General features: G+C 49.9%; 1 protein-coding gene across 1 annotated transcript in view; it reads left to right on the top strand.

Moving 5' to 3' along the window:
* Positions 1-22,381, top strand: part of CDC6 (cell division cycle 6) — a 49,061-nt gene extending 26,680 nt beyond the window's left edge. The window contains exons 10-12 of the mRNA XM_060256279.1: positions 8,605-8,822; positions 16,140-16,280; positions 21,129-22,381. Coding sequence (XP_060112262.1) covers positions 8,605-8,822; positions 16,140-16,280; positions 21,129-21,215 — 446 coding nt within the window. The 3' untranslated portion in view covers positions 21,216-22,381. The remainder of the gene's footprint in view (positions 1-8,604; positions 8,823-16,139; positions 16,281-21,128) is intronic.
* The last annotated feature ends 1,232 nt before the right edge of the window (positions 22,382-23,613 follow it).

Below are 23,613 nucleotides of genomic sequence, written 5' to 3'. Positions count from 1 at the left end.
CTGTTCCCCTCCCCTCCCCTCCCCTTCCCCTCCAAATCCCCACCAGGGTTTCAACCAAGACGCTGGGCTGTCCACTCTCATTAAGCATTTCTCTGATTTGCAGCCCTTCCTTCCGGGGGCTTGTTTGAGCCTTAGTCGGGAAGGAGAAACGTTTACGCAGAGGGTGGGTGCAAAATGCGTTCTCTCCTCCAGCATTCAGGAAGCAGGCGGAGGTTATCTACTTGCCGCCCATCTTCCCTCTCTGCCGCTTGGCTTGAAGCAGGATTCAAGCCGTGTAAACGCAGGTGTGAAACAGCTCCGTGCCGGGAGCTGCAGGCAGGCCGCGTCTGTTTTCTGTAGCCAGGCTATGAAGTTGAAACTGGTGCATCCTAGAGGCTGCGTGCGCATTTAGCAAACTCCGCTGAACACGCTAGCAGGGCTGCAAGGTTGTCTTTCGCCTCCGTTTGCGTGTGCAGTTTGGTGCGCGCACGCAGTTGCAAACAACCCCCGACTCTGAGAATTAGAGGACAAAGGTCTGTGTTTTCTTAGGTTTGCATATAATCCGAAGGTGTGTGATGCAGCACTCTAATACCTGCATTGACTGCCCGTTTGTTTTCAAGCAAAATTCAAAGTGCTGGTGGGTACCTTTAAAGCCCTGTGTGAAGTGGGGCCAGGGTGCCTCCTCCCGTATTATCCAGCCTGTCACTTGTGGTCTGCCTCTAAAGCTCTGCTGCGGCCCACGGAGGCAGGCAGAGACGAGGCCTCCTCGGTTGTGGCACTCTAACTTGGAATGCCCTTCCCCTTGAGGATTTCCTGCTACTTACTGTACTCTCTAATACAAGAGTGTTGAACTCATTTGTTGTGAAGGCCCAATCTGACATAAATGAGACCGTGTTGGGCCAGGCCATGTTGGGTTGGGCCATGTGTGTCCCTAGTTCAGATGAGGTAGCAGAGATATAAACTTTATAAAGGACACAAATACTGTGAGTGTATTGAGTCCTCCGTCCACAGCATGACAGAAGAATGAAGCAGCAGGTGGATCTACAGTGACGGCATCTGACAGGTCAGGTCAGATCAACCTTGGGAGTGAGCCGGTTCTGGCTGGACTGTAACCAGGGGAAAGCACCTGCTGGAGTCAGCAATTGTGTGGACTGCCGTGATTGGCTGAGCTGTATATATAAGGACTACTGTGCCAGACTGTATTTCTCTCTGTCGAGAGTTGGTTCCTGGCGTAGCACTTTGTCACTCAGTTTAATGTTATTCACCGCACTAGTTGTATATAGTTTGTAAATACACTACTTTTATACTAGGTGCTGGTGTGTGGCTCAACTTCTTCCCAGAGTCTACTCTTAAGCAGTTCTCTGTTTTGCACTCTGCACATGCACCACCAATAAATACAATTAAATACTTAAAAAAAAAAAAAAAAAGCTTAGAACATGTTAAAACATTAGCACTTATTGGTCTTAAGGGTGCTGTCTTTGTCTTTCTCCCATGGGAACCAGGGAACTGGGCAAAGGGAGCTGTGGCTCTTTCCTTCCTTCCTGAGGTGACGGGGGCGGGGCCTCAGCCAACAGAAGGAAGAGAGACTTGGCTCAGTAGCTCTGCTGTGCAATTGAACATGCCTTGCAAAGCAAGCTGTTCTGCAGAAGGAAGCAAGAGAGAGGGAGAAGGAAGCAGACAAGAGCCAATGATAAGAGCCCTCTGGCGGCCTGATTCAGCCCCCGGGGTGCGTGTTTGACACCCTTGCTCTAATAAGCACCAGGCCAAACATGGAGCATAGAAAACCATCATAGAAGCTCTTTAAATGAGCAGATCTCAGTTTGTTCAGTGCCTGGGGACACTACCCCAGGAGTCCCGCGTATGCCGTCTTTAGACTCCCGTGTTACAAGGCAATGCTCCGTCTAAGCTGTGGAGGCTTGTGAGCAAAAAGCCTACATTGTGACCTACTGGCATTAAAGCTGTCAGCAAGTGACTTGGCTGCTGCATAAATTAGTTGGCTCTGGGGCGGTCCTTCGTGAGCTAAGGCAAAAATGTGTGAGCTGGAGACTAAAAATCTGTGAGCTAGCTCACACAAACTCAGCTTAGAGGGAACCCTGATCGTGAGCCATTGACGTTAAAGCTATGAGCAAATGAGTTGGTTGATGCATAAATTATGAACATATGAAGCTGCCTTCTACTGAATCAGACACTTGGTCCATCAAAGTCAGTATTGTCTTCTCAGACTGGCAGCGGCTCTCCAGGGTCTCAAGCTGAGGTTTTTCAAACCTATTTGCTTGGACCCTTTAGTTGGCTCTGGGGCCATCCTTCCTGAGCTAAGGCAAAAACGTGTGAGCCGGAGGCTAAAAACATATGAGCTAGCTCACATTAACTCAGCTTAGAGGGAACACTGGTTACAGGAATTCCCTGGTGCTTTTTGATGAGGCAATGCGCAGCAGGGCATGTCTTCAGAGGTTTGGGTTTTTCCACGATCTTCTTCGTGGTCTCTGTGCAGTCCCACACATGGGTTTTCCTGTCAGGACGAACCCTACCTCGGAGATTTTAAATAGCTAGCCTAGGCGTTATTTTTGGCGCGCACTCCCTCCCGCTCTGGGGAGCAGGCATCCACTGCGCATGCCTGTAGCGCGAGGGAGGCGCCCAACCCACTCAGTTTCTTTCCAACCGCCGCCCGGGATAGTCCTACCTCGTTGCGCTCCTCACTTACCTCAGATATCTAGCCTTCGTTTTCCTCAAGTTTCCTCTTCTTTCATCCTTCGCTATTTCTTCATATTCTTATCTTCAAAAAAAAAAAAAAAAAAAAAAAAGATTTAGATAAATATCTTCCCCGCTTTTTCCTCAGACCTCCCTTCCCCCACCCCCACCCCCCCCCCCGGGCGTATGGAAGGAAGGGACAGTAAAATAACTTTCAAAAGGTGCTCGCGCTGTAGGGCGAAAATCCCTACATCGGACGGGCATTCGCTTTGCTTGTTCTGTTTGGGAGAATCCCATAAAGTGGACGCCTGTGCGCACTGCCTTCAATTTTGCAAACAGGCGCGAAAAAACAGAGCCGCTAGACTCAGAAGCCACTTAATGGAGTCTGTGCTCCAGCCTGATATGTCGCAATCTTCGTCAGCAAGTAAGTCGCCTCCCCTACTGACTCCCCAAGGGGACGGCGCAAGGTCGGCAGCTTCAGTGGCCATTGCTCCCAGCAAGCATAAGTCCGGCGATGCCGCGAAAGCCGGCGACGGCGCGAGAACGTCAGAACAAACGGCCGCGGCGACTAAACCAAAGGGCGGGAAGCACACTAAGAAACATAAGCATTCCGACCCGAAGGGCCAGAAGGATTCGAGAAAACCGTCCGATCCGAAGGCTCCGCGGAAACCGACAGACCCGAAGGACCCGAAGATTCCGAAGGACTCGAGAAAATCCTCCGAACAACAGAATGAGCCTGAGACGCAATGCGAGCCTTCCACTCCCGGATCCGACACCCAGGAAGTGACCACCCCGGCTACGGAGTCGCCGCACCAGCAGACGGAAGAAGTTATTCCCATTCCGTCCCGATCCCCTTCCCCGCATGGATCCATGCTAGACCCTGCGCTGGAGCCGATTCGAGACCCGCAACAGTGGACTCGACACCACATCAATCCTAGATCGTTCCGCGATATGTCGAATCCCATCCAGCACAAACATGATGCTTACAGGTACTTCGATGCGCATCGGTTCCCAGCCAGGTCTCCCAGCATGGAGAGATATAGGTACCATCATGCGCGTTTCCCGGAGAGATCCCCTAGTAGAGGGAGGGACCGCCATCGCTACAACCCGAGATCTCGGTCCCCATCCATGTCCCCGAGGCGACGCCATTATGCTTCAAGGTCTCCTTCCATCGAATCCCATGCATGCTGCGGATACCATCATTCTCGGTACCGAACCGATTATCACATGAACCCATCCAAGGAAGCGACTCCTGTCCAACGGAGCAAGCAACCACCGAGACAGCCGTCTCCGACTCCTTCCACTTCGACTTCTAAACCTAGGGGTGCGATTCCAGTGGAACCCAAAAGCACGACTCCAACCAGGCCGGACCTACCTGAACCCGAACCTGACTCTGATGCTGAATCCGAAGCTCAATCATCGGATTCGATACAGTCCATGTCCCCTGGGTCCCCTGCTTCAGATATCGCCAAGCCCGCGGATTTGTCACCTTCCGAAGGGGCAAAGACATACCTGGACTTGATTGCCAATATGGCCTCTGCACTTAACGTAACTCTGACTTCGGATGCACCCAAGGTGACAGACGTGGTACACGACCTGGTGCACTCAGATTTACCTGCTGGTTCCTTTCTGCCGATGCTGCCGGTACACCTAGAAGCCATCAAAGAAGCTTGGGACAACCCAGCCTCCATTCCCCCGACTTCAAAACGAATCGAATCCCTTTATAGGATCCAAGCACCGGATTCGAAATTTTTATTTAGCCATCCAGCACCGAATTCTCTGATAGTGCATTCATCTTCTAAAACCAAACAGACCCGCCACCCGGTACCCCCTGAGAAGGAAGGCAGGAAGTTAGATACTCTTGGAAGGAAAATGTATTCAATCTCGACGGCAACTGCCAAGATCAACAATTACCTAGCATACTTCGCCGCGTATTCCCACAATATCTCCTCCCAACTGAATACGCTAGTCTCTGCCCTGCCTGAGCCCTCCCAGAAACAAGCCTGCAAGCTACTTCAGGAGCTCAACAGGATTTCAAAGCAACAGATAAACACCATCCGTCACTCTGTGGGGTGCACTTCCAAGGCGATGGCCGCCTCCATTGCCCTAAGGCGACATGCTTGGCTTCGATCCTCTTCGTTGCAGCCTGATCTAAAATTCAAGATAGAAGACCTTCCCTTCGATGGCCAAGGTCTCTTTAATGCCACAACGGACGATATACTGTCCACCGTGGATGACAGCCGCAAACGAGCGAAAAGATTGGGGGTAGCCCAACAGCAACAACAACAACAGAGCTATAAGCCCAGATCATGGAAACCAACCCCCTTCAAACGTTCCAGATCCCCTCGACAATCTGAATACTGGAAACGTAAAGCTCCTCCTCCAAAGCAATCCTTTAACCAGAGACAGCAGAGACCACAACCACCTAAAAAGGCTGCATCTTCATCGAAGCAGTCTCTTTGACTTTCTACCTCTACCACTTCAGCACGTCTCCAGGCTTCTTCCATTTCTCGACAATTGGCAACAAATAACCACAGACAAATGGGTTCTGAACATTATTTTGAGGGGCTACTCCATAGAGTTCCAAGCACCACCAAAAAGACATCATTTTGTTTCCACTCCCCCATCACCTTCCCTTCAGGAAGAAATAGACACCTTAACAGCCAAAGCGGCTATAGAGCCTGTCCCAGTCCAGTATCATCGGACAGGTTTTTATTCCAGGTACTTTCTAGTCCCGAAAAGGGATGGGGGACAGCGCCCGATTCTGGATCTAAGAGCCCTAAACAAATTCATCCGCCACAGAAAATTCAGAATGATCACCTTACAATCGATTCTGCCATTAATCCCCAGAAACTCCTGGATGGCACTGGTAGATTTACAGGACGCATACTTCCACCTGACAATACACCAATGCCACAGGAAGTTTCTGCGTTTCGCCGTTGGCAACAACCACTACCAGTTCCGAGCTCTGCCCTTCGGACTTTCCACGGCACCACGGACATTCACAAAATGTATGGCGGTTATTGCAGCGTACCTCAGGCAACGCGGCGTTGCAACCTACCCATACATAGACGATTGGCTCCTTGTGGGAGCTTCAAGGACACAGTTGATGAAGGACATTTCCATCACACTTGCGCTCCTAGCAAACCTGGGCCTCCAGGTCAATCATCAAAAGTCACACCTTACCCCAACTCAAGACATTCAGTTTATTGGGGCTCGTTTGTGCACCACGGACCACAAGGCGTATCTTCCTGTGGACAGGATATCCTCCATTCAGACGCTGGCCACACAAATAATGCAACAACCCAAACAAGCGGCCTTCAACATTCAGCGCATGTTAGGACTTATGGCAGCCACAACGGCAGTTCTGACACACGCAAGACTACGCATGCGAACCCTACAAATCTGGTTCGTCCGCGCGTTTCGACCCCAACACCAATCTCAAGGAACGGTCCTCACTGTTCCGAGCCACATCCTCCCTTCGCTCGAATGGTGGACAGTTCGAGCTCACCTGCTTGCGGGAATGCCCTTTTTACGGCCAAGTCCATCAGCAGTGGTTACAACAGACGCCTCGAGATGGGGCTGGGGAGCTCATCTCGACGTACTCACGGTCCAGGGGCAATGGACACCGTACGAACAGTCGCTCCACATCAATTGCTTAGAGCTTCTAGCTGTTCACAGAGCGTTAAAATCGTTCCTTCCATCTCTTCAAGGCCTACACGTACAGATCGCCTCAGACAATGTGGCGACGGTTTTTTATATAAACCGGCAAGGAGGGACAGCATCCACCCGCCTTTGCAAAAGAGCAATGCACCTGTGGCATTGGAGTATTGCCCATCAGATTCACCTCACTGCGGTACATCTTCCTGGCATACAGAATGTTCAAGCGGACAGACTGAGCAGATATTCCATCAACGACCACGAGTGGTCACTCCACCGGTCATACCTTCTGCCAGTATTCCGGAAATTCGGAACTCCGTCAATAGATGCGTTTGCTGCACCAGACAATGCACAGTGTGCGATCTTTTTTATGAGAGGTCCGCCCTCACAACAGTCTGCAGGGGATGCCTTCATACAGACGTGGACCGGTCCACTACACTTCCTCTTCCCTCCCTTTCCGTTAATAACACGGTGCATACAGAAAATTCAACTGGACAACACAGATTGCATTCTCGTGACGCCATGGTGGCCACGTCAGCCATGGTTCACAACCCTTCTCCTCCTGTCAGAAAGCACTTACCATCACTTCCCTCTGGCACACAACCTCCTGTCCCAACAGAACGGCAGGGTTCTGCACCACGACCCGAACAGACTTCGCCTGACGGCCTGGAGGATATGTTCTCAGACTTTCCTGAAGGAGTAAGACACGTTCTCCTTAATGCAAGGAAACCGTCAACAAGGAAGTCATATTCCATGAAATGGAAAAGGTTTTCCATCTACGCTACCAAGCATAATTTCAGACCCTCCTCGGCTTCCATGCCTCAAATCTTAGCATATACACTGCATTTGTCAGAAAAGGGCCTTACGTACTCCTCTCTGAAGGTGCACCTGGCAGCAATCTCAGCTTTTCACCCGCATGTACAGGGTCGAACTGTCTTCTCACACCCTGCTGCGAAATCCTTCTTAAAGGGAATCTTACATTTGCACCCACCACTACGGCAAATGTATCCTAGCTGGAGTTTGTCACTAGTGCTTAGCCAACTAGTAAAACCACCTTTTGAACCTATGGCTACGATACCACTTCACCTCCTCTCATGGAAAACGGCTCTTTTAGTTGCACTCACCTCTGCTAAAAGAGCAAGTGATCTCTGCGCGTTCAGAGCGGACTCGCCTTACACCATGTTTCACCATGATAAGGTGGTGTTACGGCCAGATCCCGCTTTCTTACCGAAGGTGGTCTCCGCATTCCATCTGCATAGAACCACTACCTTACCTGCCTTTTTCCAACGGCCTACGGATAAGGGCCAAGAAGCTCTACACTGTCTAGACGTGAGAAGAGCACTCGCCTACTATATAGATCGAACTGCATCGTTCCGCACAGACTCCAGACTTTTCGTGGCCTACGGCCGCCGTCATAAGGGAAAAAAGATATCTACGCAGAGACTATCAAAGTGGTTGGTTGCTGCTATAGAGCTGTGCTACAAGCTCGCGAAGCAACCAGTTCCATCTGCCATAAGAGCTCATTCTACAAGAGCTTTGTCAACGTCATCTGCCCTTGCCAGGGGTGTATCCATGGAGGACATTTGCGCTGCTGCCGCTTGGTCTTCCTCCTCGACCTTCGCCACGCACTACGCTTTGGACGTTCGTGCTAGGCGGGATGCATCCTTTGGACAGGCAGTTCTTCGCTCCATCTTTGACTAAGAAGCTGGTCCGGGCTTGGTGAGTAGTTACTTACCTTATAGCCTATAATGTGCTGCCTATGTTGCACTAACCTTTGCACTATTTTTTCCTCCAACTCTAGTGCCAGCACCCACCGCCTTGCAGATCAGCTTATCAGTCACCCATGTGTGGGACTGCACAGAGACCACGAAGAAGATAAACAGGTTACTCACCTGTAATTGATGATCTTCGAGTGGTCATCTGTGCAGTCACACACGCCCGCCCAGCCGTCCCCGCTGCTGGCTACTTGTCTTATATATCCGCGCTCCTATTATGTCAGCGGCGGGGAAAGAAACTGAGTGGGTTGGGCGCCTCCCTCGCGCTACAGGCATGCGCAGTGGATGCCTGCTCCCCAGAGCGGGAGGGAGTGCGCGCCAAAAATAACGCCTAGGCTAGCTATTTAAAATCTCCGAGGTAGGGTTCGTCCTGACAGGAAAACCCATGTGTGTGACTGCACAGATGACCACTCGAAGATCATCAATTACAGGTGAGTAACCTGTTTTTCCTTCCTGTCCAGCTGATTTCCAGTCCTCCCCCCCCCCCCAATTTCATCCTCAGGCAAATCCCCTTCCAAACCACCTGCAGATCCTCTCGTGCCCAAACGGGTGGGGCTGCTGCAGATATCTCGGGTGATCTCCGATGTGTACGGCAACCGGATGGCAGCTGGAAGCGGCTGTGGAGACGGCGATTCCTTCCCGTTGCAGCAGAAGATTTTGGTCTGTTCTTTGTTGCTTTTGGCGAAGCAACAGAAAGCAAAGGAGGTGACCCTGGGGAAGGTATGTCTGTAGCTCCCAGATGCCATTATTAGTATATTTATATCATATTTACAGCCCAGCTTTCTTGGTGAGACCCAAAGCAGATCACACAATATAGGAAACAGTAGAACAGAGTAGGAGACAAGTGGCGCCTTTAAGACCAACAACTTGACGCCTGCTTTGTTCTACTACTTCAGACCGACACGGCTGCCCACTTGGATCTATCTATAGGAAACTATGCGATTAGATGGCATTAAAGACAATTTAAAGTGGTCGCGGAATAAAATTTTTATGAGGCAACAACAACAACAAAAATGGGTGGCTATCAGTGTTCCCTCTAAGCTGGGGAGTCTTGTGAGCAAAAATTCTACTCCGTGAGCTACCGGCATTAAAGTGGTGAGCTACTGCGTAAATGAGTTTGTTCTCGGGCCGTCCTTCCTGAGCTAAGACAAAAAACGTGCGAGCCGGAGGCTGAAACACAGAGCTAGTTCACACTAACTCAGTTTAGAGGGAACACTGGTGGCCATGTTTGTCTGCCTGTAGCAGTGGAAAAAAGCAAGAGTCCAGTTGCACCTTAAAAGACTCACAAAATGTGTGGCAGGGGTGGAGCTTTCATGAGTCACTGCTCTCTTCTTCGGATATGTCTTCAGTTTCTGGGCTATCAGAAACTGGGCCACACATTTTGTGAGTCTTTAAGGTGCTCCTAGACTCTTGCTCTTTTGCACTGCTACAGGTGGGCCAACACGGCTACCTGTTGCACATCAGCAATGCCCTTCCATTCTCTACATTGAGAGCCAGTTTGGTGTAGTGGTTAAGTGTGCGGACTCTTATCTGGAAGAACTGGGTTTGATTCCCCACTCCTCCACTTGCACCTGCTGGAATGGCCTTGGGTCAGCCATAGCTCTGGCAGAGGTTGTCCTTGAAAGGGCAGCTGCTGTGAGAGCCTTCTCCAGCCCCACCCACCTCACAGGGTGTCTGTTGTGGGGGAGGGAGATAAAGGAGATTGTGAGCTGCTCTGAGACTCTTGAGTGGAGGGCGGGATATAAATCCAATATCTTCATCTACCTCACAGGGTGTCTGTTGTGGGGGAGGAAGGGAAAGGAGATTGTGAGCCGCTCTGAGACTCTTCGGAGTGGAGGGCAGGATATAAATCCAATATCTTCATCTACCTCACAGGGTGTCTGTTGTGGGGGAGGAAGGTAAAGGAAATTGTGAGCCGCTCTGAGACTCTTCAGAGTGGAGGGAGGGATATAAATCCAATATCTTCATCTACCTCACAGGGTGTCTGTTGTGGGGGAGGAAGGGAAAGGAGATTGTGAGCCGCTCTGAGACTCTTCGGAGTGGAGGGCAGGATATAAATCCAATATCTTCATCTACCTCACAGGGTGTCTGTTGTGGGGGAGGAAGGGAAAGGAGATTGTGAGCCGCTCTGAGACTCTTCGGAGTGGAAGGCGGGATATAAATCCAATATCTTCATCTACCTCACAGGGTGTCTGTTGTGGGGGAGGAAGATAAAGGAGATTGTGAGCCGCTCTGAGACTCTTTGGAGTGGAGGGCGGGATATAAATCCAATATCATCATCATCTTCTACATTGAGTGGCCAGCCCATTCGACAAAGAATAAATGAACACAAGTCTAACATTATGAAGCACAGCATTCAAATAAACGGTGGGGGAACATTTTAACCTTCCAGGACGTTCAGCTGCTTACCTAAGAATAGCAGTTCTCTTAAAAAGTAATTTCAAAACGAGATTATAAAGAGAGACTGCTGGATTGCAACTGATAAGAAAGCTCCAGACAATGCCTCCTCCTGGACTGAATCAAGACATAGGTTTCCTGTTTCATCATCAATGCTGATTTCTCCACGCCTACTAGCCCTCTGCATATCACATCTAATCCAATCGTGCCCGTTGTTGTCATTCAGCATCTGAAATCACTCCAATGTCCAAGATGTAAGGACAGATGGACTCATATTCTAGTTCCGTCTGAAGAAGTAAGCAGTGGCTCGTGGAAGTTCTTACCCTGCCACAAATTTTGTTTGTCTTTCAGGTGCTACTGAACTTGCTCATTTCTACTGCAACATACAATGCAGGAGGGTTGTGATTACAGAACTGGAAAACAGTAACACCCCCCCCCCCCAAAGGCCCATGCCATGATGCATAAAGAAGAAGAAGATATTGGATTTATATCCCGCCCTCCACTCCAAAGAGTCTCAGAGCGGCTCACAATCTCCTTTCCCTTCCTCCCCCACAACAGACACCCTGTGAGGTAGATGAAGATATTGGATTTATATCCCGCCCTCCACTCTGAAGAGTCTCAGAGCGACTCACAATCTCCTTTCCCTTCCTCCCCCACAACAGACACCCTGTGAGGCAGATGAAGATATTGGATTTATATCCTGCCCTCCACTCCAAAGAGTCTCAGAGCGGCTCACATTCTCCTTTACCTCCCCCCACCCCACAACAGACATCCTGTGAGGTAGATGAAGATACTGGATTTATATCCCGTCCTCCACTCTGAAGAGTCTCAGAGCGGCTCACAATCTCCTTTCCCTTCCTCCCCCACAATAGACACCATGTGAGATAGATGAAGATATTGGATTTATATCCCGCCCTCCACTCCGAAGAGTCTCAGAGCGGCTCACAATCTCCTTTACCTTCCTCCCCCACAACAGACACCCTGTGAGGTGGGTGGGGCTGGAGAGGGCTCTCACAGCAGCTGCCCTTTCAAGGACAACCTCTGCCAGAGTTATGGCTGACCCAAGGCCATTCCAGCAGGTGCAAGTGGAGGAGTGGGGAATGAAACCCGGTTCTCCCAGATAAGAGTCCACACACTTAACCACTACACCAAACCGGTAATAAAGCGTATTACAAAGGTGGATGACAGTGCATTAAAGATGATCCATATGATAAACATTATGATAGACCACACACTTACAGTTAGTTTGGTGTAGTGGTTAAGAGCGGTGGACCATAATCTGAGAGAACCAGGTTTGATTCCCCACTCCTCCTCCTCATGCAGCCGGCTGGGTGACCTTGGGCCATTCAAAGTTCTCAGAGTTCTCTCAGCCCCCACCTCCCTCACAGGGTATCTGCTTTTGGGCAAGGAATGGAAGGCAGTTCAAGCTGCGCGGAGACTCCTAGTGAAGGGCAGGGTATAAATCCAACTCTTCTTCTGTTTCTTACAAAAGCAAGCTCATATGGTGCTCCATTACACCGGAATTTTAATTGCTTTATTAAAATGCCCTTGTGAACACTTCTGTTTTGCATGCACTGCAGCGTGGTAGACGAGCCGTTCCAAAAAGGCTCTTTTCGCGGCAAATGCTTGGCTTGTCCCCGCAAGCCCTGTGCAGCTTAAAACTGGACTACCCTTCCTCCAAAGAGGTCAGGGTAAGACTCACATCCTCTGTTTCATCTTCACTACAACCTTGTGTGGTGCTTGTGGTCCAGAGCCAGTGCCTTTCCCAGTGGACTTCACGGCTGAGTGGAGACTTCAGCTTGGAGCCTCCCTTGTTCCTAGACCAGGAGTGGCCAAACTGTGGCTCTTTCACACATTTTGAAGCCCCCACTGCCTCATTTGCCAGCTTGGAGAAGGCATTTCTCTCTCTAAATCATTTATCTGAGCCAAGTCAGCCAGCAGCAGCGGCAAAAAAGCGGTGCCGGGAGCGCTGTTTTTTCAGCGGATCACTTGTTGCTACTGCCGCATTTCCCCCCTCCAATCACCTGATTGGCCAGCGGGGGTGTCGGCCTGGGAGGCGCTTCATGGCCTCTTCCCTGGCCTTAAAATGGTGAGAACCGGGGGTTGGGGGGGAAGACTGCACAGGGGAGGGAGCGGCGAGTCCGGACAGGAGGAGGAAAACGAGGAGGAGGAGGCGCTGCCAGGGGGGGGGGAGACCAAATTGGGTGCCCCCACCCTGCCAGTCCCTGGGCCCAAAAAGATTGGTGGGCACTGGTTTGGAGAATACATTTAAAGTTGCTTTCCTTTCACCTCCCCTCCCCCATCTATTTGCCTTCCTCTCTCCCTCCTCTCAAACATCTGATGTTCATGTCTTGCAGCTCTTAAACATCTGATGTTAATCCTATGTTGCTCTTAAATTAAGCAAGTTCAGCCACTCCTGTCCTAGACCAAGGATGGCCAAACTTGCTTAACGTTAAGAGCCACATAGAATAAATGTCAGATGTTTGAGAGCCGCAAGACATGAACGTCAGGTGGTTGAGAGCAGGAAGGAAGGAAGGCAAATAGATGGAGAAGGGAGATGGAAAGAAAGCAACTTTAACTTTCAAAGCATTCTCCAAGCTACTGGCTGGCTTGATGTAGAGAAGTGATTGTAAGAGAGAAATGCCCTCTGGAATGCAAACGTTCAGATCCTCATAAGCAACCTAAGTCCTTGTCACAGGCCCACTGCAGACAAGCGCAGCGACTGTTTACACAGAGCTGTCCAGATCTTGATGTGCTCAAACCAGCTAGCTTGAATGGGGGAGACTTGTCTTAGCAGTAGCATGTGCGCAAAGGATCTAGGGGTCTTAGTGGACCATACACTGAACATGAGTCAACAGTGTCATGTGGCGGCTAAAAAGGCAAATGCAATTTTGGGCTGTATCAGCAGAAGTCTAGTGTCCAGGTCACGTGATGTGATGGTATCGCTTTACTCTGCTCTGGTAAGACCTCACCTGGAGTATTGTGTTCGGTTTTGGGCACCACATTTTAAGAAGGATATAGAGAAGCTGGAATGGGTCCAGGGGAAGGCAATGAAGATCGTGAGGGGTCTGGAGACCCAAGTCCTGTGAGGAAAGGTTGAAGGAGGTGGGCATGTTTAGCCTGGAGAGCGGGGAGCTGAGAGGTGATATGATCACCATCTTCAAGTACTTGAAGGGCTGTCATCTAGAGGATGGTGTGGAATTGTTTTCTGTGGCCCCAGAAAGTAGGACCAGAACCAGTGGGTTGAAATTAAACCAAAAGAGTTTCCGGCTTAACATTAGGAAGAACTTCCTGACTGTTAGAGCGGTTCCTCAGTGGAACAGGCTTCCTCAGGAGGTGGTGGGCTCTCCCTCCTTGGTGGTTTTTAAGCAGAAGCTAGATGGCCATCTGACAGCAATGAAGATCCTGTGAATTTAGGAGGAGGTATTTGTGCAGGGGGTTGGACTAAATGACCCTGGAGGTCCCTTCCAACTCTATGATTCTATGAATGCAAGAACCTTTCAGAGGCTTGCCTCATGTGCCTCTTTCTCCCTATCCTGTGGAAGGGCCGTGGCTGAGCAGTAGAGCGTCTGCTTGGCACGCAGAAAGTCCCAAGTTCAGTCCCCCGCATCTTCAGTTAAAAGGGTCAGATATTGAGTGGTGGGAAAGACCTCAGCCTGAGACTCTGGAGAGCTGCCGCTCATCTTAAGTAGAGAATACTGACCTTGATGGACCAAGGTTCTGATTCAATGTAAGACAGATTCGTGTGTCACGTTAACCTCTCGTTTCTAAGAACTGGTCGGCTGTCCTTTTTCGAAAATAGCTTTGGGAATTAGTGAGCTCTGTTTGCTGATGTTGAAAAGACGTTTGTGCGTGAGCCAAATTAAAATGAAGAGACAGTTGCACGGAGTATGTTTCGGTGCAGCATGGCCTAGATATCGTGCTGCAAAACCCGGCGATCTGCCACCTGCTTCCCTCCCAATCCTGTCTTCTGCGGCGACCCGGGGTATGGTTGTGCTTGGGAGGTGGGAAGAGAATCCCTTTCTTCCTTCAGCTTCTACAAGAGGGGGACATGGAGAGTACAGCCATTGTTGTTTTCAGGGCCTTTTTTGTTGCAGGAGCTCCTTTGTGTATTAGCTCCCCCACCCCCCAATGTAGCCAATCCTGGAGCTTCCAGTAGGCCCTGTATTAAGACCCCTGTGAGCTCTTGGAGGATTGGCTACATCGGGGGCATGGCCTAATATGCAAAGGAGTTCCTGCTGCATAAAAAGTCCCGGTTGTTTCCATTCTAGTGTGCTCCACAGCATTGTGCATGGAGCCGATGCTCCTGTTTTGCAAACAGAGGAAGCTGCCACCGAAATAGCTTATTAGAGCAGGGGTTCCCAACGTGGTGCCCATGGGTGCCGTGGCACCTGTGGATGCTTTCCCCGATGCCCAGGGTTTTAGAACATGGATGGGGCTATTTCCCAGTATGGCTTTTGATTGGTCATTGGAGATTTCATTGACTGGGAAGATTTTTTAAAAAGTTGTTCGGACGGCAGCTGACGCTACAGCACAAGGATCTTCACCGTGTGACCAAAAGTGAGTTGCGGCAGCCATTTTGTGGCTGGCTCCGCCCCCTGCAGCAGCCATTTTGTGGCTGTGGCCTCACCACACTGTGCCAGGATTCTAAAGGTTCCCACAGGCTCAGAAAGGTTGGGGACCCCTGAAATAGAGGGAGGTGGTGCTGGCTCTGTATCTGTTGCAACTGTGTGTGTTTTTCTTTCCGCCCGCCCTTGTGCTTTCAAAGTCGTTTGAAGCAGCAACAGTACAACAGAGCAATGCCGCCTTGTCTTGCAGCAGCTTCTTTACAGTGGATCTTGCTGAGAGACTAGCAGAGGTATTTCAATCCATTAAACGCAGACTACTAGATATCCAGTTGTAACGTCCAACTGAGGCAGCTCGGAAAACTTGCTCCCCAAGCTATCTGGGTTTATCCCAGACTCCTGGGTTTCTAGCTCCCTATTTCCTCTTTTTAACTGATCCTCACCAAAGAAGAGCATTCATGCTGGCCAGATTTAATGCACTACCATCAGCCATCCTCTCCGGAAGATACCACAGAATCCCCCCGCAATCTTAGACGATGCCCTTGTAGCCCAGGAGTCATCGAAACGGTCTCTCATGTTCTTCTGGACTGCCCTTTCTATAGCAGTCCACGAGCAAGATACCTAGATGCTCTGCTCTTTGACCATTAAGGCCTCTCTGTCAATGCAAAGGTTCGCTTTTTATTCCACGGGGAACACAATTTTGTTATTACTCACGTTGCTTGCTTTTTACAGGTTGCGATCCAAATCAGAGAGGCTTTTACTCATGCATAGCCCACAGCTATTTTATGTCATTTAACTTTTGCTGGTTTTTTTTTTTAATTTTTATTATATCCCACAGTGTTATTGTTGGTTTTTAAAGTATACTGTACCCTTATATCAATGCCAATAAAGGTCTATCACATCAGTGGATCTTGTCAAACGCACATTGAAATGCAGGATCCAGCTAGCCTCGGGGCACTCTGACAAAGCCTGAGAGAGCCAAGTTCTCTTATGCATTTGCAAGGGACACATTCAAGAATCTGTGTCCAGGTGCTTGATTAACTCTTGTTTTTTTGTGAATGGTTCTTTCTTCCAGCTGCATGAGACCTACAGCAAGGTTTGCCGGAAGCAGCAAGTGGGAGCTCTTGGCCAATCAGAGTGCCTCTCCCTGTCATCGTTGTTGGAGTCCAGAGGCATCCTGGGACTGAAGAAGGCTAAAGACGTTCGGCTGACCAAGGTAGCGCTGCAGACGTACTCTTGTGCATATGGGGCAGCCAGGATCCTGGTACCTGAAACGTTGACTGAGGGGTGACATGATAAAGGTTTACAAGATTATGCATGGGATACAGAAGGTAGAGAAAGAAGGATTTTTCTCCCTTTCTCGCAATACGAGAGCTCGTGGGCACTCAATGAAATTGCTGAGCAGTCGGGTTAGAACGGATAAAAGGAAATCCTTCTTCACCCAAAGGGTGATTAACACGTGGAATTCACTGCCACAGGAAATGGTGGCGGCTACAAGCATAGCCAACTTCAAGAGGGGATTGGATCAATATATGGAGCTGAGGTCCATCAGTGGCTATTAACCACATTGTATTGTTGGAACTCTCTGTCTGGGGCAAGTGATGCTCTGTATTCTTGGTGCTTGAGGAGGGGGAAACAGTGGGAGGGCTTCTAGTGTCCTGGCCCCACTGGTGGACCTCCTGGTGACGCCTGGGTTTTTTTTTTTTTTGCCACTGTGTGACACAGTGTTGGACTGGATGGGCCTGTGGCCTGATCCAACATGGCTTCTCTTAGGTTCTTACCTCTAGGAAGGGGTGCTAGTCTGAAACACCTGCCTTTCTGTGCATAAGATTCCAGCTTCTAAATCTGGTATCTCCAGTGGGTCTCAAGTCCTGTACCTTTGAGGCACTATTCCCAGCCATAGTAGATGATGCTCAGCTAGATGGACCAATATACTGATTCGGCATCTCCATATAATTGGTTGGGTATCATTCCTGGCCCAAAGACGTAGAAGTGACTTGTGCTCCTTTTCGGGGACTGTATCGCTGTTGGCGGAGGCAGCTCTGCAACGTGGATGTATTTATTATGTAGGCGTTTAGACCCCACTGTTCTCCCCACTGGAGGGACCCAAAGCAGTTTACATCATCGTTTCTATCTCATAAGAACATCAGAAGAGCCCTGCTGGATCAGACCAGCGAACCATGTAGTCCAGCATCCTGTCTCACACAGTGGCCAACCAGTTCCTCTGGAGGGCCAAGGCCTTCATTAGAACATAAGAGCCCTGAAAGATCAGACCAGGGGTCCATCTAGTCAAACACCCAGTCTCACACAGGGGCCAGTTACTCTGGAGAGCCAACAACAGGGCATAGAGGCCGAGGCCTTCCCCTGATAAGAACGTCAGAACAGCCCTGCTGGATCAGATCAGGGGTCCATCTAGTCTCACACAAGGGCCAACCAGTTCCTCTGGATGGCCAACAACAAGGCATAGAGGCTGAGGCCTTCCCCTGATGTTGCCTCCTGGCTCTGGGATCCAGAGGCTTAGTGCTTCTGAATGTGGAGGTTCCCCTCAGTCACCGTGGCCAGTAGCCATTATGGTCTTCCATGTTTCTTATCTATTCCCCTTCTAAAGCTGTTTCTTCCTATGGCCATCACGACATCCTTTGGCAAGCGAATCCCACACTTGAACCACTCTCTGCATCAAGTAGTATTTCCTTTTGTCCATCCTGAACCTGCTGCCCATCAGCTACATCGGATGCCCTCGAATTCCATTCTTTTGGGAGAGGGAGAAGAAGTTCTCTCTGTTTTCTCCACCCTGTGCGTAATTCTAGAAACCTGACATGTCCCCCGCCCCCCTACCCGGCCATCTCCTTTCTAAATGGGAAAGTCTCAGGCTCTTTGGCCTTTCCTCACAGGGAAGGGGCTTCCACCCCCCCCCCCCCTCATCATCTGGGACGCCCTTTTCCAGTTTATCCTCACAACCTGGGCTTTTTTTGTAGCAGGAGCTCCTTTGCCTGTTAGGCCACACCCCTCTGATGTAGCCAATCCTCCCAGAGCTTACAGGGCTCTTCGTACAGGGCCTATTGTAAGCTCCAGGAGGATTGGCTACATCAGGGGTGGAATTCTAGCAGCAGCTCCTTTGCCTATTAGGCCACACCCCTCTTATGTAGCCAATCCTCCAAGAGCTTACAGGGCTCTTCGTACAGGGCCTATTGTAAGCTCCAGGAGGATTGGCTACATCAGGGGTGGAATTCTAGCAGCAGCTCCTTTGCCTGTTAGGCCACACCCCTCTTATGTAGCCAATCCTCCAAGAGCTTACAGGGCTCTTCGTACAGGGCCTATTGTAAGCTCCAGGAGGATTGGCTACATCAGGGGTGGAATTCTAGCAGCAGCTCCTTTGCCTATTAGGCCACACCCCTCTTATGTAGCCAATCCTCCAAGAGCTTACAGGGCTCTTCGTACAGGGCCTATTGTAAGCTCCAGGAGGATTGGCTACATCAGGGGTGGAATTCTAGCAGCAGCTCCTTTGCCTATTAGGCCACACCCCTCTTATGTAGCCAATCCTCCAGGAGCTTACAGGGCTCTTCGTACAGGGCCTATTGTAAGCTCCAGGAGGATTGGCTACATCAGGGGTGGAATTCTAGCAGCAGTTCCTTTGCCTATTAGGCCACACCCCTCTTATGTAGCCAATCCTCCAAGAGCTTACAGGGCTCTTCGTACAGGGCCTACTGTCAGCTCCAGGACAACTGGCTACATCAGGGGTGTGTGGCCTAATATGCAAAGGAGCTCCTGATATTAAAAAAAGCCCTGCTCACAACAATGTTCCTGGGAGGTAGGTCAGGAAGATGCAAACCCAACTCTCCCGTATTCTGGTCTAGCACTTGAGCCACTCGCATGTAGGTTGCTGTGTCCTCTCCCCGATGCCTGGAAATTCTCTGGCCTCAGGGGCTTTCCAACCCAGAACAAAGGCGAGCCACTCCTTCAAGTCTTGATTGAATTTGTGAAGAAAATGCGTTGGTAGGGTGTAGCACTTCCAGTGACGGCACAGAAGCCTCAAGAGAGCTGTTGGGGAGAAGGACACACCCCGGGTTTCCTGCCCCCGATTGTGACTGCAGGGCAAAGTAGATTGCTAAACAACAGGACATTCTGCTCTAGAACCAGGGATCTGTGACGGAGAGCGGCCTGCGCTCTGCAGCCAGAGTAACGCTTTACACCAGGGGTGGCCAAACTGTGGCTTGGGAGCCGCATGTGGCTCTTTCACAGGTATTGTGTGGCTCTTGAAGCCCCCACTGCCAGCTTGGATAAGGCATCTGTCTCTTTAAATCACTTCGCCAAGCCAGCTGGTGGCTTGGATAAAGCATTTAAAGTTGCTTTATATCTGCTTCTCCCTCCTGCCCATCTATTCGCCTGCCTTCTTTCCTTCCTCTCAGACATCTGATGTTCATGTCTTGTAGCTCTCAAATATTTGACGTTTATGACATTAAGCAAGTTTGGCCACCCCTGCTTTACATAGATCCAAGAGAGCAAGAAAATGGCTGATTTGGGGGCGCGGGCTTGTTGGCTTTCCCCTTTCCCCCCTTCCATTTGCTGTAGAACTGGCTGTGATACTTGGAGACTGAAAGAGAGCACTGGAGGGGATGGGGCGGGGGGAGTAGAAAAACTTGGTGCACCCAGGATCAGATTAAGGAGTGGAAACCATCCTGGAGCAAGGCAGGTGGAGCGGCTCTCGCTGCACTGCAGTGGGGCCAGCAGTGGGCATCCGTTCATTCACTGCATCGTGCCACCAACTGGAAGCAGTGGTGGTCAGCTGGCACCAGCTGTGGTTGAGGGTGAGGGGGGGGTCATCTCTGATGCTCAGGCTGAGTTCTTGAGCATCAGCTTTGCTTGCTCCCAGCCACCAGTGGCCCTTTAGGACACCGACTCACCGGGAAGTTTACCTGTATGTTAAATGGCCAGTCCGCCCTGCGTGCACCATCGTACGCTCAAAAATTATGCTTGTGCATGTTATTTTTCCCATGGCCTTTTTCCTGCTGGCTGGAAACTGACAGCAAGGATTTTAGAAAATTCTGCAGCGGGCATTGTGTCTTTTCTGTACAATGAAGATCTCGGCACCGGGCTGGGAAGTGATGGACCATCTAGAGCAGAGGTGTCAAACTCATTTGCTATGAGGGCCGGATCTGACATAAATGAGACCTTGTTGGGTTTGGCTGGGCCACGTCGGGCCGGGCCATGTGTGTACCTATTTATGATTAGGTAGCAGAGAGGTATATTTTATAAAGGACAAAGACAAACACAATTAAATATAATTTTTTAAAAAGAAGACGACATTGGATTTATATTCCGCCCTCCACTCAGAGTGGCTCACAATCTCCTTTATCTTCCTCCCCCACAACAAACTCCCTGTGAGGTGGGTGGGGCTGAGAGGGCTCTCACAGCAGCTGCCCTTTCAAGGACAACCTCTGCCAGGGCTATGGCTGACCCAAGGCCGTTCCAGCAACTGCAAGTGGAGGAGTGGGGAATCAAACCCGGTTCTCCCAGATAAGAGTCCACGCACTTAACCACTATACCAAACTGGCTCTTAAAACATGCTAAAAAAACCCTAAAAACATTAGCACTTGTTGATCTTAAAGGTGCTTTCTTTGTATTTCTCCCATGGGATCCAGGGAACTGGGCAAAGGAAGCTCTGGCTCAGTAGCTCTGCTGTGCGATTGAGAGAGCCTGGAAAAACAAGCACTGCCTCCCTGCCCATTCCTCCCCAAGGGAGGAGCCTCAGCCAATGGAGGAAAAAAAAGAGGTTTTGCTCTGTAGCTCCTGTGCAACTGAGCAAGCCTTGCAAAGCAAACTGTTATGCAGAAGGAAGCAAGAGAGAGGAAGAAGGAAGCAGATGACAGCCAGTTGCTCAGGGGCCTGATAGGAGCCCTGTGGGGGCCTGATTTGGCCTCCAGGCCAGATGTTTGACACCCCTGATCTAGAGAGAGTCTTCTATGTGAACAAAATTCCCACCCTCCCATTGTGGGCTTCTGCTTTTTGGCTGCGCCAGATTCTCAGTAGTCCAATGAGTAAAACAAACTTTTCTTCTTCTTTCCAGGTTTTCCTGAAAATAGACAAAAACGATATCGAGCATGCCCTCAAAGACCGTGTCTTGGTTGGAAGCATCTTGGCTGGGGGGCTTTAAAAGGGTCGCAGATCTCTCTCCTTGTGCGGAGGGCTTCTGGCGTGGCCCAGTTTCTTCCCGAGCTGTTATACCTGTAGAACTGACCTTCGCTGAATCGCATCAGTTAGCTCTGAATACGGAGGCACCGATTTTTTAAAAACAATCTTGGTGCATCTTGTTGTAAAGATGCCCTGTTTTTATTTTCAAAACTTTTCCCCCTAAACCATTAAGATGGCTGTCGATTGATTCCTTTGTTTTTGGGATGAAATCCCCCCCCCAAAAAAAACCCCCAACAACAACAGTCTCTTAACACTCAGGATGCAAACTTTTACATGTTACCAAATCATCTCCTCTTGCTTTCCTGGTCTCCTGAACACCAAAGGAATCCTTCTCTCCATTGTGACATCCTTTTCTTCACTACGCCACCCCTCCCCATCCGTACACACACGCTGGAACTGGGTGTGCTGTTTCTGGTGCATGCGTTGCACATGAGTCGTTAAAACATCAGAGAAGAAAGAGGACGGCGGGTGTCAGCAAAGAGAGCCCCGTTCGCAGAAACAAAAACGCTTAACGTCGCAGGAAGAACTCACAAGGCAGTCCCGTCTCTCCCGAGTCCTTTGAAGTTGGACTGTTTTCCGTGAAGCAGATGTCAGTCTTGTTAAAGCTTAGCGTCTCAGGAGCCGGAATGGGACTTAGTGCGGCGGGTGCAGGGGAGAGAGGAGAGAGAGATGCACACAGACCTGCAGGCTCTGCGCATCTTAACATTTGTGAACTGCGGCTGCAGCCGTGACATGGAGACTAGGTTAGGCCTGGGGGGCGAAGCGCCGGCTCACTTCAGAGCCCATTCTCTCAAAGAGCCGGCTGGCTCGGTCTGACATCTTTAGCTTGAATTTAATGCGAATGTACGGGGTGGATTTCTGAGTCGGAACCTGCGCTGTGTACGTGTCTTTGCAAATACCCCCTTTTTTTTTTTTAATCAAATGACCCAGTTTGCACATGAACTGTTACGCATGTTCCTCTTCCTTTAAAGTTGCTTCCATTGCAATGAAGGACAACGTTCTGAACTCCCTGCTTTCCCCCTTCTGCCAAATGTATCGACAGACATATTTTAACAGCTGGAATATTAATTTCTTCTCATTATGTGTGGTTTTTTTAAGTTCGTAGATTAAAATAGTCCGTTTGCTATTTGTATGCGTGCATCATTGAGATGGCTGCTTGCATCTTTGTATTTAGGTGGCAAGAAGGGCTGTGGCTTAGAGACTAGAGCACAGGTGGCCAAACTGGTTCAGGTGCCACGAGTGGCTCTTCCGCACGTTGTGTGGCTCTCAAAGCCCCCACTGCCACGTCAGCCAGCTTGGAGAATGCATTTAAAGTTGCTTTCTTTCCACATCTCCTTGCCTTCCTTCTGGCTCTCAAACATCTGAAGTTCCTGTTTTGCAGTTCTCAAACTCCTGACGTTTATTCTGTGTGGCTCTCACATTAAGCAAGTTTGGCCACCCCTGGACTTGAGGAACCTGGTTAGATGTAGAAGGCATTTAAATCCCTCGAGACTTGCAGTTTAAAGGATCTTGAGGTAGATGGTTAGAAATGTCTGGCTGAGCCTGAGGCCTGGGACAGTTGCTGCTACTTGGTCAAAACTGAACTGCAAAGACTTCGTATAGCAGTAGCCCCCGACCTTTTTGGCACCAGTTTTGGTTTTGTGAAAGACAATTTTTCCATGGACCGGGGGCGGGGAGGAGAAAGGAGAGATGGGGATGATACAATTGCGTTTGGGGGTGATACAATTGTGCACTTTATTTTGACGTGGTGGTTAAGTGTGCAGACTCTTATCTGGAATAACTGGGTTTGATTCCCCACTCTGCTGGAATGGCCTTGGGTCAGCCATAGCTCTTGCAGAGTTGTTCTTGAAAGGGCAGCTTCTGGGAGAGCTCTCTCAGCCCTATCCACCTCATAGGGTGTCTGTTGTGGGGGAGGAAGGTAATGGAGATTGTGAGCCGGTCTGAGACTCTGAAATTCGGAGTGGAGGGCAGGATATAAATCCAATGTTATCTTCTTGTTATTATTACATTGTAATATATAATTAAATAATTATACAACTCACGGCCTAACAGGCCACGGACCGGTACATATGGGTACATACAAAGCTGCCTTATACTGAATCAGACCCTTGGTTCATCAAAGTCAGTATTGTCTACTCAGACTGGCAGTGGCTCTCTAGGGTCTCCAGCTGAGGTTTTTCACACCTTTTTGCCTGGACCCTTTTTAATTGAAGTTGCCGGGGATTGAACCTGGGACCTTCTGCTTACCAAGCAGATGCTCTACCACTGAGCCACCGTCCCTCCCCTTCCGGTCCACTTGTCGGGGGTTGGGGACCCCTGTTGTATAGGATAGCTATATAGGTGTCCCCAACTTGTATAGG

The sequence above is a fragment of the Heteronotia binoei genome, chromosome 15 (assembly GCF_032191835.1).
Source record: "Heteronotia binoei isolate CCM8104 ecotype False Entrance Well chromosome 15, APGP_CSIRO_Hbin_v1, whole genome shotgun sequence".
Classification (NCBI taxonomy): domain Eukaryota; kingdom Metazoa; phylum Chordata; class Lepidosauria; order Squamata; family Gekkonidae; genus Heteronotia; species Heteronotia binoei.
Note: the sequence above shows the minus strand (reverse complement) of the source record. Positions and strands in the feature narration are given on the sequence as shown.